At 41.4% G+C, this 15273-nt stretch overlaps 2 protein-coding genes across 6 annotated transcripts; one reads left to right on the top strand and one right to left on the bottom strand.

The window, feature by feature from the left end:
• Positions 1-2728: 2728 nt before the first annotated feature.
• ccnb1 (cyclin B1) lies at positions 2729-6230 on the bottom strand. Of its 2 annotated transcripts, none has more exons than XM_022744492.1 (9): positions 6142-6230; positions 5755-5883; positions 5267-5386; positions 4977-5165; positions 4726-4884; positions 4368-4604; positions 4141-4281; positions 3741-3851; positions 2729-3537 (listed from the first exon to the last, which is right to left on the bottom strand). In XM_022744492.1, the coding sequence occupies exons 1-9, from the start codon at positions 6160-6162 to the stop codon at positions 3433-3435; spliced, it is 1212 nt and encodes a 403-aa protein (XP_022600213.1). In that variant the 5' UTR covers positions 6163-6230; the 3' UTR covers positions 2729-3432. The 2 variants fall into 2 exon arrangements, with proteins under 2 accessions (XP_022600213.1, XP_022600214.1); XM_022744493.1 differs by having other exon boundaries at positions 5273-5386.
• Positions 6231-8097: 1867 nt separating this feature from the next.
• LOC111221236 (AN1-type zinc finger protein 5-like) lies at positions 8098-15152 on the top strand. Of its 4 annotated transcripts, none has more exons than XM_022744611.1 (7): positions 8098-8318; positions 9548-9625; positions 11421-11605; positions 11720-11867; positions 12219-12322; positions 12955-13083; positions 13807-15152. In XM_022744611.1, the coding sequence occupies exons 3-7, from the start codon at positions 11449-11451 to the stop codon at positions 13953-13955; spliced, it is 687 nt and encodes a 228-aa protein (XP_022600332.1). In that variant the 5' UTR covers positions 8098-8318; positions 9548-9625; positions 11421-11448; the 3' UTR covers positions 13956-15152. The 4 variants fall into 4 exon arrangements, with proteins under 4 accessions (XP_022600332.1, XP_022600330.1, XP_022600331.1 ...); XM_022744609.1 differs by having other exon boundaries at positions 9548-9635; XM_022744610.1 differs by having other exon boundaries at positions 9548-9677.
• The last annotated feature ends 121 nt before the right edge of the window (positions 15153-15273 follow it).

The raw sequence follows: 15273 nt of genomic DNA, 5'->3' as shown, positions 1-15273 counted from the left end.
TGTCAGCAGGTTTTTCTGTTAAAGACTTATAGTCTCCAAGCCCAACCAGAGATTACACAAGTGTGGAGATTCCTAGAATTCAAGCCCTGACCCAGGTGTCAGTCTGAGTAACATTCAGTCAAATCATGCCAAGGCCCAGTTGTGTTTCAGTTCATGTACCAGAGTGGATTCAAACGGTCTCTCTATCAACTCTGATCACTTGGGCTAATATTTTCATCACAGGAGAAAGACGTTTTTTGAGGCAGACATGTAAACTAAACTATGACATGCAGGAAAAATGACAAATACTACTGCTCTTTTGCACATGGTTGCTCAATAATTGTTGGCACACCAGTTTACTGCCAGTAAAAGACACGCTACTGTTTAATTTTTCAAATGTATTTTTTTTATGTTTTACGCACAACTAAAGTCCATTCACCTCCTCTGTATTAGGGTGGAGGCAGAAATCTCAGCGGCCGTTCTTTCACCCTGCACAAAAACCAAAGCTATTTGCACAATACCACAAAGGTTGAGTGATGAAATATGTTTTTCTTTTTGTAATTTGTGTGAACTTACCCTTTAAGCATTTTAGGATCACTAGCAAACGTGGTGTTTCGGTGTTCAGTTGCTGAGTTGTCTTGAGCTGCACCTCCACTATGTTCAATTTTCCATCATAATAAATGTCACACAGCTGAATCCCTGTCAGAGAGGCCAAATAGTGTTCTAGGCAGCTGCAAGTGTATGGTTTGGAGCCCTGCACAGGAGGAATCTCTCTTGTAAACCGATATGGCTGCTCAGTCATGACCTCAGCCTCCAAGAATGAATTCTCAGTATGATCTGTGGGTTTAAAAGCCCGGCTTTCCACGATAACTGAGACTAATTATCATGTGTCTCTGTGGAAAACAACAGAGGGAGAGCTAGATGGATGAAAGGGATGTGCTCTTAAGGTGTCAGTGTTACTGCCTGTATGTCATTATGTCAGGTAACAGATGCACAGCATAGATCTCACATGAGGGTTGTGTCAAACAATTTAGCATTATATAACATCTGAAACTATCAAAGCGTGGTTTTGGCTGGGTTTCTACCTCACAAGACAGTGAACGCACCACTGATCTTTTATGTGTAACTCAGGTCATATTTCACTGTATGAACTCTGTGCATGAACTTCAACAAACCCAAACTCCCAATGTGCCAAATAATGTTTTTCCCCTTTCAGCAGCAGATGATTTCTGGTCCCAGCTCCTGCAGCAATCAATGTAGTCAAGTGTTATCCAGAAGGCCTTTAGGAGCGACGGCCTTATGACCCCAGTGATGTACAGTGACTCACATCATGCAGATGGCAGGTGGTCTCTTGTACAGCAAAGCCCTCCAGGCGTCCTCCTGGGGGTGTGAGGATGGGGGGTCTCTGGTTCCTCCAGGGCCTCAGCTGTGAATGGGTTAAAGTGATAATAGCTCCCACTCTGCTTTGTCCATTAGCTTTAAACACTTGTGGCTTGATGTGATGTAATTGAATCTGTGAGGAGCCTATGTGCAGCTTACATGAGATCTCCATGTCTCTTACAAGTATTAAAGACTCAATTCAAGGGGTGGCTGATGGATTATATGACAACATCTCCAGATATAGTCAGTTTTGCTGGAATGTAAATTGACATGACAAGAAAAATCAAGGTACATAATTTCAAGGGGGAAAAAAAAGTGTTATCATAGAGTAATCTTGCTTGTAGACCTTTTTTCATGTGAGACATTTAGACACACCATAGCAAGAAAAGCACAGGTGTAAATAATCAAATTGATGGCCAAATTCCATTTGGCTGTTGTGGTTTCAGGGCCCTAATATTGTGCACTTGGATATAACAGCCATTGTTATTAGTAAAACCTATTAAGTCAACATGTCTGTCAATGGTCTAACACTTTGCAACTCCACCCTGTTACACAGATCTTTAATATTTGATAAGTGTGGCTTACTGAACACTGAATTTGAGGCTGATATTTAAAGTTGTCAGTGTTCTCTGGTGGACATGCTATTTAATTAATACTGAAATGACAAACATTTGGCATTTCTGTTCTCCAACTTGTTACTTTAAGCACTGATATATCTTAACCAAGCCATTATTGTCCTGTTGGAGAGCCAATACAGGACAGCTGTAGGAAACATTGAGATAATTCTGAATAAGATGGAACAAAGATTGCTTTTGATAACAGCAAGTTTATGAAGTTTCAGACAGAAAAGTATAGCACAAGAGTCAGTCACAACTCAATAGTCTCTTGCCCCAGAGTTCACGCTCAATATAATGGGTGGATCTTCCAAAAGCTGATGTGCAATTGTTGGCAAATGTTGAGTTCTTAAATAGGTGGCATGATTTTTTTTTTTTTTAAGGCCCTCAAAAGGTAAGCATAAAGTTATTGCATAGTTGCATCCTCTGTCAGCATATTGCCAGCCCTAGTGTTCAGGGACACTAGCAGAAAGTTGGGCAATCAGAAAATGTAGGTGTGAGAATTTAAAGTTCAATTTCTTAGTTTAACAGCACATTGAGTCAATTTTAGTCAGACTGGGAAGTGAGATACTCCTGCATTTGCATTCAGGTCAACCTGTCATGACAGTTCAATGTAATGAAGTTGTAATCCTGAACTCACAGCTCAGGATCTTTGAAGCTCAAACTGACACGGAGACAAAACTGGAAGTTACCAGCAACTTTGGTCTTACAGCAGCCTCTAGTGTTGATCAGAATGCATGACAAGGAAGCAGGTGTCTGGTCAAAACCATTTAATAGAGGCTTTAAGAACAACACATTTAAGAATGTAAAATCATTTAAAGTATTGCTGTACATTTCACACACTCACTGCCACACATTAAGAAAAGGCCATAAAAAAAAAACTGGAACAGACCAGACATGCCCACTGGACCTTTACATGGTTACCCATTCAGAAAGCATGCAACAAGTTTTAGATTTCCAACAGCGCTTAAGCTATAAAAATAACTTCTAGACTTAAAATGCTAAAAGAACCAAGTGTGTGACTTACGTTACACTGTGCGGCAACATTCAATGGCAGAACTGTCCAAGCTATTCCACATAAAGATTTCAGTCTGCTAACAATAAGTAGTGCATTAATGATCCATGTTGTAAAAAGACAGTGAAAATAGTGAATTAGTAGCATTACAGTCGTCATTGGTGGCTGACTGAATCTCATGCGGTGTAAAGATGTCTGACTTTGCTTTTCAGTGAAATGACTCACATCAGTTTCAAAAATGAGGCCTAGATTAAGATTGAAAACCAGACAATTAAAACTTGCAGCATGCTTTGGAAAAAGGTCAGTAAAAGTGTGCATGATCTCAGCTGGTTAAACATGCAAACCACTGACACTGTCCTTTGTGTGCTGATCCTTCAGTCACGTTTAAAAAGTTTAAGTTACAACTGTACAAATCAGCACATGGTGCTAAAACATTTAGTCATCTCACTGGGTGAGCTGCTTTGCAAAATCCTTCACAAGTGAAGATTTGAGCTGCGAGATTGTGGCAATCCTCATCTGCTTTGAAGTCGAGTATTTGCCTTTGATGGCCTGAAACAAAAGAATATAGCAAAAAAAGGGTCACCGACAAAGTAACTGGCCAAGATGAGATTAAGGCTCTCAATTATGAGCCTTGTGGCTAGTCTACAGATTCCCCATTTAAACCAGACACCAGGTAATTACACTGACAACTGAATGTCAGATGTCATTTTATAAAAAAAAAAAAAAAATAAAAAAAATATATAAACACTCACCGTGTGCTTGGTCAGCCCCTCATTGACTTTCACAACATTCTTGGCAATGTGTGCCATTACAGGAATCAAACTCTCTGCTGTGTATTCCATGTAGTGCTGCAGTGTCACATCCTGAGGGGAAATGTCAGAAACATGGTCTCAGCATTTTGTACAACTAGAAGCCACTGTAGGCTTGAGGGAGGCTGCTCAGCCAGGCTAGAATTAGCTATTGCAAACAATGAGCCAATTCTACACCACTTTTGGCATCTAGACAAAGATTTGATGAGGCCTTGATGTAAAAAGTCATAGTTTGTCTTTGGATTGTTTAAAAAGACATTTCTATGCGGCATCAAAACTACTACAAAGCTGGTGTGCAGTTGCGTACTTGTCTTGACAAGACAAGAGATGAAGCCACACTCACCCAGTCTCCAGCATCCAAGATCTTGAGGGTAAGAGCCAGAGCTGCACAAGCCACCATGGAAGGTGGGAAGTGAACCATCTCGTAGTCGACCATGGTGAGCTCCAGGAGGTATTTTGCCAGGGTGTGCTGCTCAGCAGTTACCTGAGGTAAGACAGATATGTTAGTGGCTGTTAAATGGCTACACTCTGGCACCAGATTTAATTTCAGCTGGACCGAGATGTTGATACCTCATAGATCTTTGAGGCCCTTCTGAGGAACTGCAGGGGAAGAGGGCGGCCAAGTTGGAACTTGAGCACCCGCAGGATGTTCATCTCCATTTCTCTGATTTGGGCAGTGGTGTAGGCCCTGTCTGTCACATAGGCAAAGTCTGAGATCTCTGGGGGATACATCTCCTCGTATTTGGAAGCAAGGAACATGGCGGTCACTCCGACCAGCTGCAGCTGCTTCTTGGGGACTGGGTGGTCCTGTTGGAGATGACATGTAGTGTTTAGAAAGACAGGTGAAGCACATCAGAAGGCTGGGGTTTGCTATATAGCATGCAAGTGTTAGAGACAGAGGCCAAGAGTTAATAGAAAAGTCACTCACCTGAAGAAAGCGGTCAATGATTCCCACAGTCATGTACATCGTTTCCTGCAGTAGACGGAACTTCAGGCTCACTTGCACAAGCCAGTCGATGAGAATGGCTCGCATGTTACCAGTTACCTCCTGACCCTGTAGATAACTGGGTCTAACATTCTGCTCAACCTGAGATGATAAGAAACTGGATTAAATCCAAAGACAAGCTGGGGAGAAAACCCAGACACAACATGAAACTTAATCAGAAAATTGTTGCTTGCCTCGAGCTGTCGGAGATACTTGTAGATCTGTTTCACATATTCACTGCAGAGCATGGGGTTGTCATAGTCATCTGCATCCACATCTCTGATAGCAGTATGAAGCATGACATCGGAAAATGCTTGGCAGAGGTCAGCAGGCTCACAGCCAGAAGTCTCCATTGGAGTAGGGGAGGCTGGTTCAGGCACAGGCTGGAACAGTGGGAATCCAAACATGAGTTCAAAACAACAAGTACCACACCCAGCAGTCATTTGTGTCTTAATAGCAAGATAGCTGTTGGCAGGCAACTCACTTGCACCTCAGGCTTAGGTTTAACAGGAACCTCATTCTTTGGTTTTGGTTGTTGGACAACTGCTGCCTTTTCAACTTTGGTGGCGACTTTGGTCTTCTTAGTTGCCTCTGTCTTGATGCCCTAAAATTAAAAGATGGAGTAGTGAAGTCTTGCTGAAATAATGGCAACTTGATCATGGTTAACGATCACCCCCCCCCACCGAGGGGAGGAGAGAAAAAAAAAAAAAGTGATGGTAGAGGGTGAGTTCCTCCCTTAACACCCTTTTGTTCCCACTACATTTAGGCCTAAAGACTACAACAGGTAGTCCACTGGTTCAATTAGTGAAACATGGAAATCCCCACAACATACAACTAGACCTCCTTCGGGTATTGCAGCAGCCTGCAAAATCTATTAAAAATATCAATGCATGGCTAACGATAAAATACGTTTGTATTGTACAGCAGCACGCCTCTAACCAACCCACACGTTCGCTCTTCCTTCATTTTCACCTTTTTCTGCGCTTCTTTGTTAACTGCGATGTTTCCAATCTCTCCAAGTGCCGCTCGAGGCTTAAGTGAGGGCCCGGTCACCGAGCAGGCCTTGCCACCGAGGTCAGTCCTGGTAGAAGCCAAGCGGTTCTGCAGAAAAGCAAAAAAAAAAAGTAGAGTTATGTTGGAAGTTGCAAATGAATAGCAGGATACCGAGTTTAGTCGAATTCCTATTATTATGGAACGATTACACGAGAGCAGGTCCCACCGCGACGCACGAGGGCATATTACACTGCAGGTATTTAAAATAAATAAAAATTCGACAAAGCCTTTGTCCAAAGTCTTTTAAATGTTTCTGTTTATAAGTAAGAAAACAAATACGAATTAGAAAAAGCTCCAATGCCTTACTCTGGTCACTCGAGAAGCCATTTCCAAATGTTCGTTGCTTCGACCAAAAGACGGATATTCGTACTGATGAAGGATGCGGTGTAGTTTTAAGCTTCGGCGTCTTGGTTTAAATCCTCGCTCGCTACACGCTGATTCGCTGTGCTCCGAATTCCCCGAGCATCTGATTGGTCGAGCGCATCTGTTTCAAATGCGTTCCCCAGACAACTAGTGTTCACGTGATATGGTATCTTTTTTGTTCACTTCCTTTTCCTGTTATGTCCTGCTTATGTTTTTAAAAGCACACTTTATAGTGTTTGAATGCTTTTTGAATGTATTTTAAAACGTAGATGTGGAAAAATATATTTACATAGTAAAAACAAACAAAACAAATAAAACAAAAAAAACTCTAGTAAGTTTAATGTAAAAAATCGGATGATGATGCGTTTAAATGTGTCATTACATGCAGTAATCAGTATTAATAATTGATTACATATCAGTCTCCCATCTGAAACAAACACACAAACACACACACACACACACACACACACACACACACACACACACACACACACACACACACACACACACACACACACACACACTCACATACACACACACAAAATTATGATGTATTATTATATCTGTATCAACGTATAGCTACTGACAGTATGCTTCAACATTACGTGGGACTGTAATATATTGTGAGGAAATTAACGAACTTTAATTCAATTTAACTTTTTTTAATGAACTTGTATGTGATATAGACTATTGTCTTATAGAACTAGAATAGTATTTCTATATACATACATATATATATATATAATGTCTGTCTTTCTTTCCTTCTCTCTATATTGTAACTACAGAATGACAACATGTTTTAGATTATGGATTTGAAAATTCAAAAACAATCTATATGGAGATGATGGGAATTTGCAAATGACTAGAGGGGAGCATTTAGCAAATGTAGTGTCAGGATCTTTTCATCCAGTGTGGTGGCATGGATGAATTATACTGTATCCTTAATGGGCACTGAGTACATGACAGGCACCATAACTACCACTGCACCCCAAATTGTGCTTTAAAACTATATTTTGTAATTTGGGATCAATATGTGAAACTCCTTACTTAGATAACTCAAAATGGATCATGAACTGCCTCATTTTGCTTTGAAAGAATGATCAGTTGTGTTGTCATGAAGTATCCGGTGCTTTTCATTGGGTTTTATGATCATTTCATTGTATGACTGTGTGTGCCCTGTGCATTGTTTGTGTTTTGTGCTGTTTTGTGTATTTGTGTACAGGCCCTTGTGATGGGCATTGCAAACAAGCTTTGGCTATAAATGCTGTGGTATGTGGCATCGGCCCATGCTATGTGCCTGTCATTATAAAAATAAACATGACAAAAAGTTAACAAAAATAAATGTCAAATCAGAATTGGTATCATCAGAGCAGCTGCACAAAATGAAATGATCATGTTTTTAAAAAATTACTCTGACATCCCTACTTTTACGTGAACCCTGTGACTTTCAGACAAGAAATACTTGGACCTGTGCCTAAAGACTACCCATTTCATTGAGCTTTACCTCAGGGAGATGTAAGTTGCAGGAGAAAGAACAAGGTTAGACAGAGAGAACTATAGTGAAAGCTGGGCAGTGGAGGTACAGAAATCCCCTGAGGAAGTTGGAGATTACGAGGAGCACGTGAATGCGCCATCTCTTCTCCAACTTGTTTCTTTGGATGTACAGATAGCAAGGTCGCATCGCCCCTTTCCTAACAACATGCTCATTGATTTTGAACTAAACAACACCAGTATCGAAGCTACTTTCTGTCTGCTTAGTAGAAGAAGCGGGGTTAAATGTTCTGTAATACCTTGAAATCTTTTGTGGCTATACTCCAACACCCCTGCCTTCCAATCACAGGATCACAATTTCCGTGACGTCCACCGGAAAGAGAGAGGACGCAAACGCACCACGTAAAACAAAACAGATGCCACCACAAATCAGCTACAGAGGACGTCAGCTAAACCAGTCAGCATTACTCCCGGGTGGAGTGGAGCCTACGTTTGTGTGAGAAGACTGAAAAGAAAGGCACAGACGACGACTCACCTAGACGGCCCTAGTTAGTTAGCTCCAACCAAGGTTAAATTAGTTATTCGTCAATCCCAAAGTTCCAAAAAAAAACGCTTCTCTGACACAGAAGGTAAGTTCATTAGTTGATGCATCGTGAGCTAGCACAAGTGGTTGTTGGGGAAGTTTCTGAGGTGAACAGCGAAACACTAGCGTTAACATGGAACAGTCTTTAAATCACATTTTATCTTGTTGTAATTAGCCTTGACGTTAATCTACACTTGAATTCCTAAACTAGGGAGGATTAAAGAAATGTTTCGTTTGATTAGCACGTGTCGTTGAGAACTTTTCTTATCCAACTGCGAGGTTGTAAATAAAATACAACTTTCGCATTTTAGAACTCCCAGCTACTAAACCTAACTTTAATGTCACTGTTGTTTCAACACCGATCAAACTATAAACTAACTATAAACTCTGTATGTATTGTGGCTAGCGTTAATCTGCTAGCATTACCACCACCAGCATCTGTAGACTTGCCCAGTATCTTGTTGGTTATTTCATGATTTTTCCATTAACAGGTATTCTCATGTGTCTGTTTTGCCGTTTTGATTCACCTGCCCATTTCCCATGGTATTAGTCGTAAAGGTAGTTAGTTTCAAGTTAATGTCAACATAGGTACTTCGTCTGTGGTGGGAACAAAAACAGAGAACAGACAAAGCAAAGGCAACAACAGTGCTAACAGTTTTCTGTTGTAGCTAACCTCTAGCATGCTATCATTAGCGAGATCACGAGAATCTGCTCACACGGTTGTTGTGGCTAACAGACGTTAGCATACGACCAATTGGATACAACTAAGCGTTCATCTGAGCTTTGGTCGTCTATAACTTTAGCCAGAAACGTTCATAACCTGGCTGAGAGGCAATAATGTCCACGCTAGCCAGTTGAATGTAATGTTGATTTTGAGAGAAGGACGCTAGCAGCAGCCATTAGCTTGCTAGCATGACTCAGTGGATTTGTAGAAGTGACACGGTTGTGGCCCGGTGTTTGCCAGGAAGCAACCGAGGACCGCAGCCAATATAAATAATACTGATTATTTGTGACTCCACTGAGGATATCTAACTTAAGATACACGCCTTTATGTTATTGACCCTTGGGGTGATGTTAGCATACTACAAGAAACAGTACATGTCTGGCTCAGAGTGATTTTTATCTTTTGTCTCGGTAATAAACGTTCTCGTCTTTTTACGTGATCTACAGGTGTTGCACTGAATTTTGTACCCATGTCACAATCTATTCAGACTACTTTCATCCCCAGTCGGTGGCAGCCTCTGTCTTGACAATGTGCTTCATCCCTTGGTTTAGAAAGCTGATGATATCTTTCAAGGGAAACCTACGCTGACGAGGATACAAATCTTGGCATGATACCAGCTCTGATTGCAGGTCTCTCGAGGTTGTCTAAAAATAGATGTGTTCACAGCCTTACTGTATTGAGGTAACTCGTGATTGTGTGTGTCTTTTGAAATCAGTGTCACATTGCACTCCTGTGACAGAGGAAAGCCATCATACCAGGTCCATGTGAGCCTGGAGCTCTGCAGTGTGCAGGCACACACACGTGAAGGTGCAGATTGCAGTGGTATAGTGATGACATTTTTTGGGGAGAGGAGGAAGCCTCTGATGCAGTTCACTTGAACCGGAGCTTGATGATGTGAATACTTTCCTATTTCGTTCCCCCATCTTTTAGTCAGCACCGTAAACAGCCTATGTCCCCTTAAGTGATATCCTCACCACTTCCTTTAAAATACATGTCTCATTAGGCTGATGCAAATTCATGTTTAATTTACTAACTTTGGCTAGAGAAGAGAGGACTCTTTGTGTTTTGAATTGGAACAAGCCGTAATTATGCTAATATTAGACCTGCCTGTGTTTTTGCCTACAGGCCTATTGTGACAATATGTAAGCAAGAGCTTTTACAGTCAAACCATGAATTGGGATTCTTTTATCACATATATTGATTCCAAGATCAAGCATGGAATTCCTTGTTGTAGTCTAAAATTGGCAGACTATAAACGTGACCAGGCATTCATGCCAAGTTTCTGTACAATTTTCAATGATCTGTGTTGCCAACATTTTTCACTCAGTGCCAAAAAAGTCTAGACCCCTGTCTTAAATGGCATGATTATCTCATCATTCAGGTAGTGTAGTGATCTGAGGCCAAAACCTGTGGTGATAGAGGGCAGAGGGAAGATACAAGTTGTCTTTTTAACTTTGGCTAATGAGGAAATGACTGACTGGAGAAAGTGTCTTCTGATCAGTGAGACTGTTCGCACTGTTGTTTGATGACCGTGTCCAAATTAGACTACAATGTTGTGTTAATTACATTAAGTAGCTGAGCAGCTGAACAAGCCAAAGTCAGATGTGAGCATGTGTTAATGGCTGTGAGTGATAATGAGCTCTTGCTAAACCTATTAATAATTGCTACCTACAGATGAATAGTGTGGTATGAGAGTGTTGAGTGGAGTTGAACCAGAGGTGAGTGTGATTCAGTAAGGCAGACAGACTACAGCCAGGGGTGAATATTACACTGTGTTATGACGGCACAGCCTGATGTTCACTGCAGGGCCTGGTGATAGGTCAGGACATCATTTAGCATGAATACTCATCCAATATTCACCCAGCTAATGGCACATTTTATTGTGTATTAGTAAATGCTTTGAGCTGTGAGTTATAAATGTTTGTTTGGTTTTATCATTTCTGCAGATTCAAGTGAACAAACATCAATGTTTTCTGACTCAGTATCTGGATATTTTGTGTGGCTGCTGGCAGTAATGCAGCTCAGTTTAGCTGAATCACAATATCACGGTACCCCAGATTATAAAACTAATCGGTTCAGTTTATTAACACAGTGTTGTTTTGGTCTGAACATCTAGTAGAAGTCCAAAATTCATTGCTGTTTACAATTTGTTTACAATTATATAAAATGGAAAAAGCAGCAAAACTCAAATTTGAGAAAGTGAATGTTTGGCATTTTCTGCCAGATTAATTCTTTGTATTCCATTTACCTTTCAGTGGCCTTTTGGCAATGATTTGTCTTTGTGCCTGATTTGTTTTCTGAGTGCCCCACTCAGCAAAGCTAACTTATTCTTGAGCTTATTTCTTCAGGTCTCATTTCTTTTCCTGTGCTTGCACCAACACAAAGACTTATCATTCCAGTGTGCGTCTTTGTTTATGTCTCCAGGTCAGCTCACTAGGCGGCAGACATCGCTATGGCCCAGGAGACCAATCAGAGCCCAGTACCTATGCTCTGTGCCACTGGCTGTGGTTTCTATGGCAACCCTAGGACTAATGGCATGTGCTCTGTGTGCCACAAGGAGCACCTGTCAAGACAGAATAATGGAGGAGTCGGTTCTTTGAGTGCTGTGGGTAAGAACTGCTGTGTCTGTCACAGGTTTTTCATAAACTCCAGACTCCTGTCTGCAGCTGCACTGCCTTTGTCTCAAGTGTCTGACTGTAACAAGGTGATATTTTCTTTCTCAGGCAGCAGCAGTGGCCCCACAGCTGAGGCTTCTGCCATCCAGAGGTTAGGGGCCACCTTTAATAATGCTGCAGCTGCTGCAGTCGCTGCTGCAGAGGTGGCAGCTGAGGCGGTCGCCTCTGCTGAGGCTGTTGACACCAAGGCGCTCAGGTGAGGGGATCCACAAGGGTCACACTATACTACCTTCAAATAAAGCTTGAGGTCACAGGTTTGAAATAGGAAGCTGAGTACACATTACCCCTGCCATTTATATGGTTTAAGTCATGAGTGCATTGTTGCTAGTCCTTAGCAACTTCCTCAGTGGGTCGTTCCTGTGGACTCTTCTCATAAAAAGGACCCCACTTGAAGCCATCATTAAACCTGAATCAATACATGTGTAGTAGGACCTCCTTACTGTCTCCTCAGCACACACCAGCTGGATATATGATAGATATGGTCATTTAAATTAATTTACTCTCCTGTAATATGCAGGTTTAAATTGATTTTATTCTATCTTCACAGTGGGGTTTCAACGGCCATTTCTGTAACACAACAGATGACTGAAATGAGTCTCTCCTGTGAGGAGAAAGGGGCGTCAGGGAGTACAGTAGAGCTCACAGAGCCAGGTGGGTACCACAAATGGACCAGTTACTTATCTCAGCGGTTATATACTTAGTTAATAGTTTATTGAGTGTAGTGTGATACGGGCCAATACAACAGGCCTACAGGAAATAACATTGTGACACTTGCAGTATAATGTTTAACTTTTGTTTTCACTGTTGGGAAAATGTTGATTACAGTCAGACAATTTGATGGTATTTATCATGAGATGATCCAAATTTTGTTTATACTGAGGTATCCTTTACTGAAATATCTCTGATTGTATTTGGCCATTGAGGAACAAATTGTAAATCAGTGAGCAGGACTGCTTTATGGACATATTATAGTCAGGGTGTCGTTTTAATCAGTGTGATGAAGTACCTTGATTTTTACAGCTATTTTTTTCCACACAATTAGTCAGAAACAAACATTTCACTCTGGTTATTTTATGCATAACTGCTCTATGTAGTTCATGTATATATTAATATTGCAATTAAATTTAACTGTGTACACCTGATTAAAATATTTTCTCCACCCTCACTTACACAAGGGGGCTTTGTTGTCCGAGAAATGCATTTTTTATGGTACGGTAGCACCTCTTTGGGTTATTAAGAGAGATACTTTTACGAGTTGAAGTGTTTTTCTTGTGTGTCTTCAGTGGTGAGTCAGCCCACAGTCTCAGCCTCTCATCCCTCCACTGCTGGCAGTGAAGAGTCCAAAACCCCAGAGCCCCCAAAGCCCAAGAAGAATCGCTGCTTTATGTGTCGCAAGAAGGTTGGCCTTACAGGTGAGACGTGATTTAATGTGATTAGAGAGAGTCAGTCTGCCACCAACCACAGCTTTGTTCCTGTTCTTCTAGGTTACTTGTTCCCCCAGGAAGTACAAGCTGACGACTGTAACTTCTTTCAGTAAAGTGATTTAGTCATTTATAATGGAGTGTTGTCAGGTGCTCAAATTGTAACAGCTTCTGTGGTTGGATAATGAGATTGCTCTGGGTTAACAGCTACAATTATGGCTGAATGTGCCAATAGAGTCTGGTCAGACCAGAATCCACAGCAGAATGTGAAATGTGCATAAACCTTTACTTGAGCAACAGCAAAAAAAAACAAAAGAAAAAAACATCAGCAGACTACATTACAATCTACTGCAGCCAAAGAAACAGATGTGGGTAAATATTGGTTCAGAATTGATCTCATATCTAAGTGTTGATATATTCCTCTACGATTCAGTCATTTTATAAGTAATAGGCAACGTTACAGGGAGCAGTGATTCATTACAGCTGGTTGTAGTTTATTACATCCTCCTAAATAAGAACTGTGTCCTTTTCCTGAAAATGTGTCTTCACACCTGTTCTGATCAGTAATTGATCACATCATGGGGTGATGAGTTTTTAAGGTGATCAACACGTGGCTGCAGTGTGCACCGGCGTGTTTTAAATTGAGGGATGTTTTGCTGTTGTGAGCCCTTAATATTGATTTGACTCAGCCTGTCCTCTGCTGTTGCGTTTCAGGCTTTGACTGCCGCTGTGGGAACCTGTTCTGTGGACTTCACCGTTACTCCGACAAGCACAACTGTCCGTACGACTACAAAGCTGAAGCTGCTGCCAAGATTCGCAAAGAGAACCCCGTGGTTGTTGCTGACAAGATCCAGAGAATATGAAGAAGACTCTTAGTTTGACTTTGAATACTGGGAGCGATCGGATTGAAGAAAAAAAAAAAAAACATAGACTTGAGCCCAACCTTCTCTGTGAAGGATCTGTTTTTCTTTTCTGGTTTGTTACACATTCAGGACATTTTTTTCCCCCAGTGCATGAAAGTTCATGTATATTTTCAGCTTTGTTCTTGTTTGGGTGTGAGTCTAACACTTTTTTGAGGCTTGTATTGAACAAGCAAATAGTGTATCTGGGGACTGGGCGTGGGTGGGGGTTATTATGGGAAGTGACTGAGGGAGGTTACTGAAGAAAAAAAGCCCCTTTTAGAAAATGCTGTTGATGGCCGTAGATGGCCGTCCAGTCTGTTTTGTGGTCCTGCTGAGGTCACTTGAACTCTGCCTGGAAACGCTCAGATATTTTCGGGCTGTTGTTTGGACTCAGACTGTTACTGCTGTTGGCTGATGGCACCATCTCAGCCGTGCTTGCTCTCTGCTGGCTTGAGTAGCAAAATGGATATATCTCTCTCTCTCTCTTCTTTTTTTTCTTTTTTCTGGCCTTCACTAAACTCTGTGAGGTCAGAGTCAAACCCTCTTGACTGTCAAACCCTGTCAGACTTTGCGTCCCGGTAAGTTATTATCAACCTGAAATGCTTCTCTGTGCTGCCGGAATCTCGTCCACTCTGGCCCTGCCTGCGACACACAGCTCAGACATATTGCTAAAAAGACTTTGAGAAAGAGACTTTGTTGCAGGCCCTTTCTTGCTGGCTCATATCCCCTCCCTCCTGCTGTGTGTGCGGCACTAGGAACACAATGTAGTTTGACGGTGTATTTCATTTTTCTCCCACTGATCTTGGACTGAATGCTGTGACTCGCCCTGTGTCCGGGATCTGGAAGGACAGGCACATGGACTTCTGCTTTTAAGGTCTTTAAAACCATCCACTGAAGTCACATGATGAGACATGTCACCTGACTGTGACGTTTGTTCCCTGTTTTTTTTTTTTTTTTCTTTTTCTTTTTTTTTTTGGTTGTTGTTGTTTTCCAGAAAAATGGTTTGTATGTTGTGTGTTGTTGTATGACAAGTAGCCTACACTTGTATTAATTTTTTGCCTTTGGAAGGGTTTAGCTCCACTAATATTTTCATCTTTTACTTCACTATTGAATGTTTTCTTCTATTTTTAATGTGAGCTGACAAATTCATGACATCGGGAGTGTGTTGGACTGCTGCGCACGTGTGTGTCAAACACAAGTGTGTGTTTTTGGGAGTCGATGTGATTGGCTAGTGTGTGAGTATCATGAGGCTAAGTGGTTGTGTGCCGCGGTGACTAGT

Source organism: Seriola dumerili, unplaced genomic scaffold (assembly GCF_002260705.1).
Source record: "Seriola dumerili isolate Sdu_G_001 unplaced genomic scaffold, Sdu_1.0 BDQW01000081.1, whole genome shotgun sequence".
In the NCBI taxonomy this organism is placed as follows: Eukaryota; Metazoa; Chordata; class Actinopteri; order Carangiformes; family Carangidae; genus Seriola; species Seriola dumerili.
This window is presented reverse-complemented; position numbering and strand designations above follow the sequence as displayed.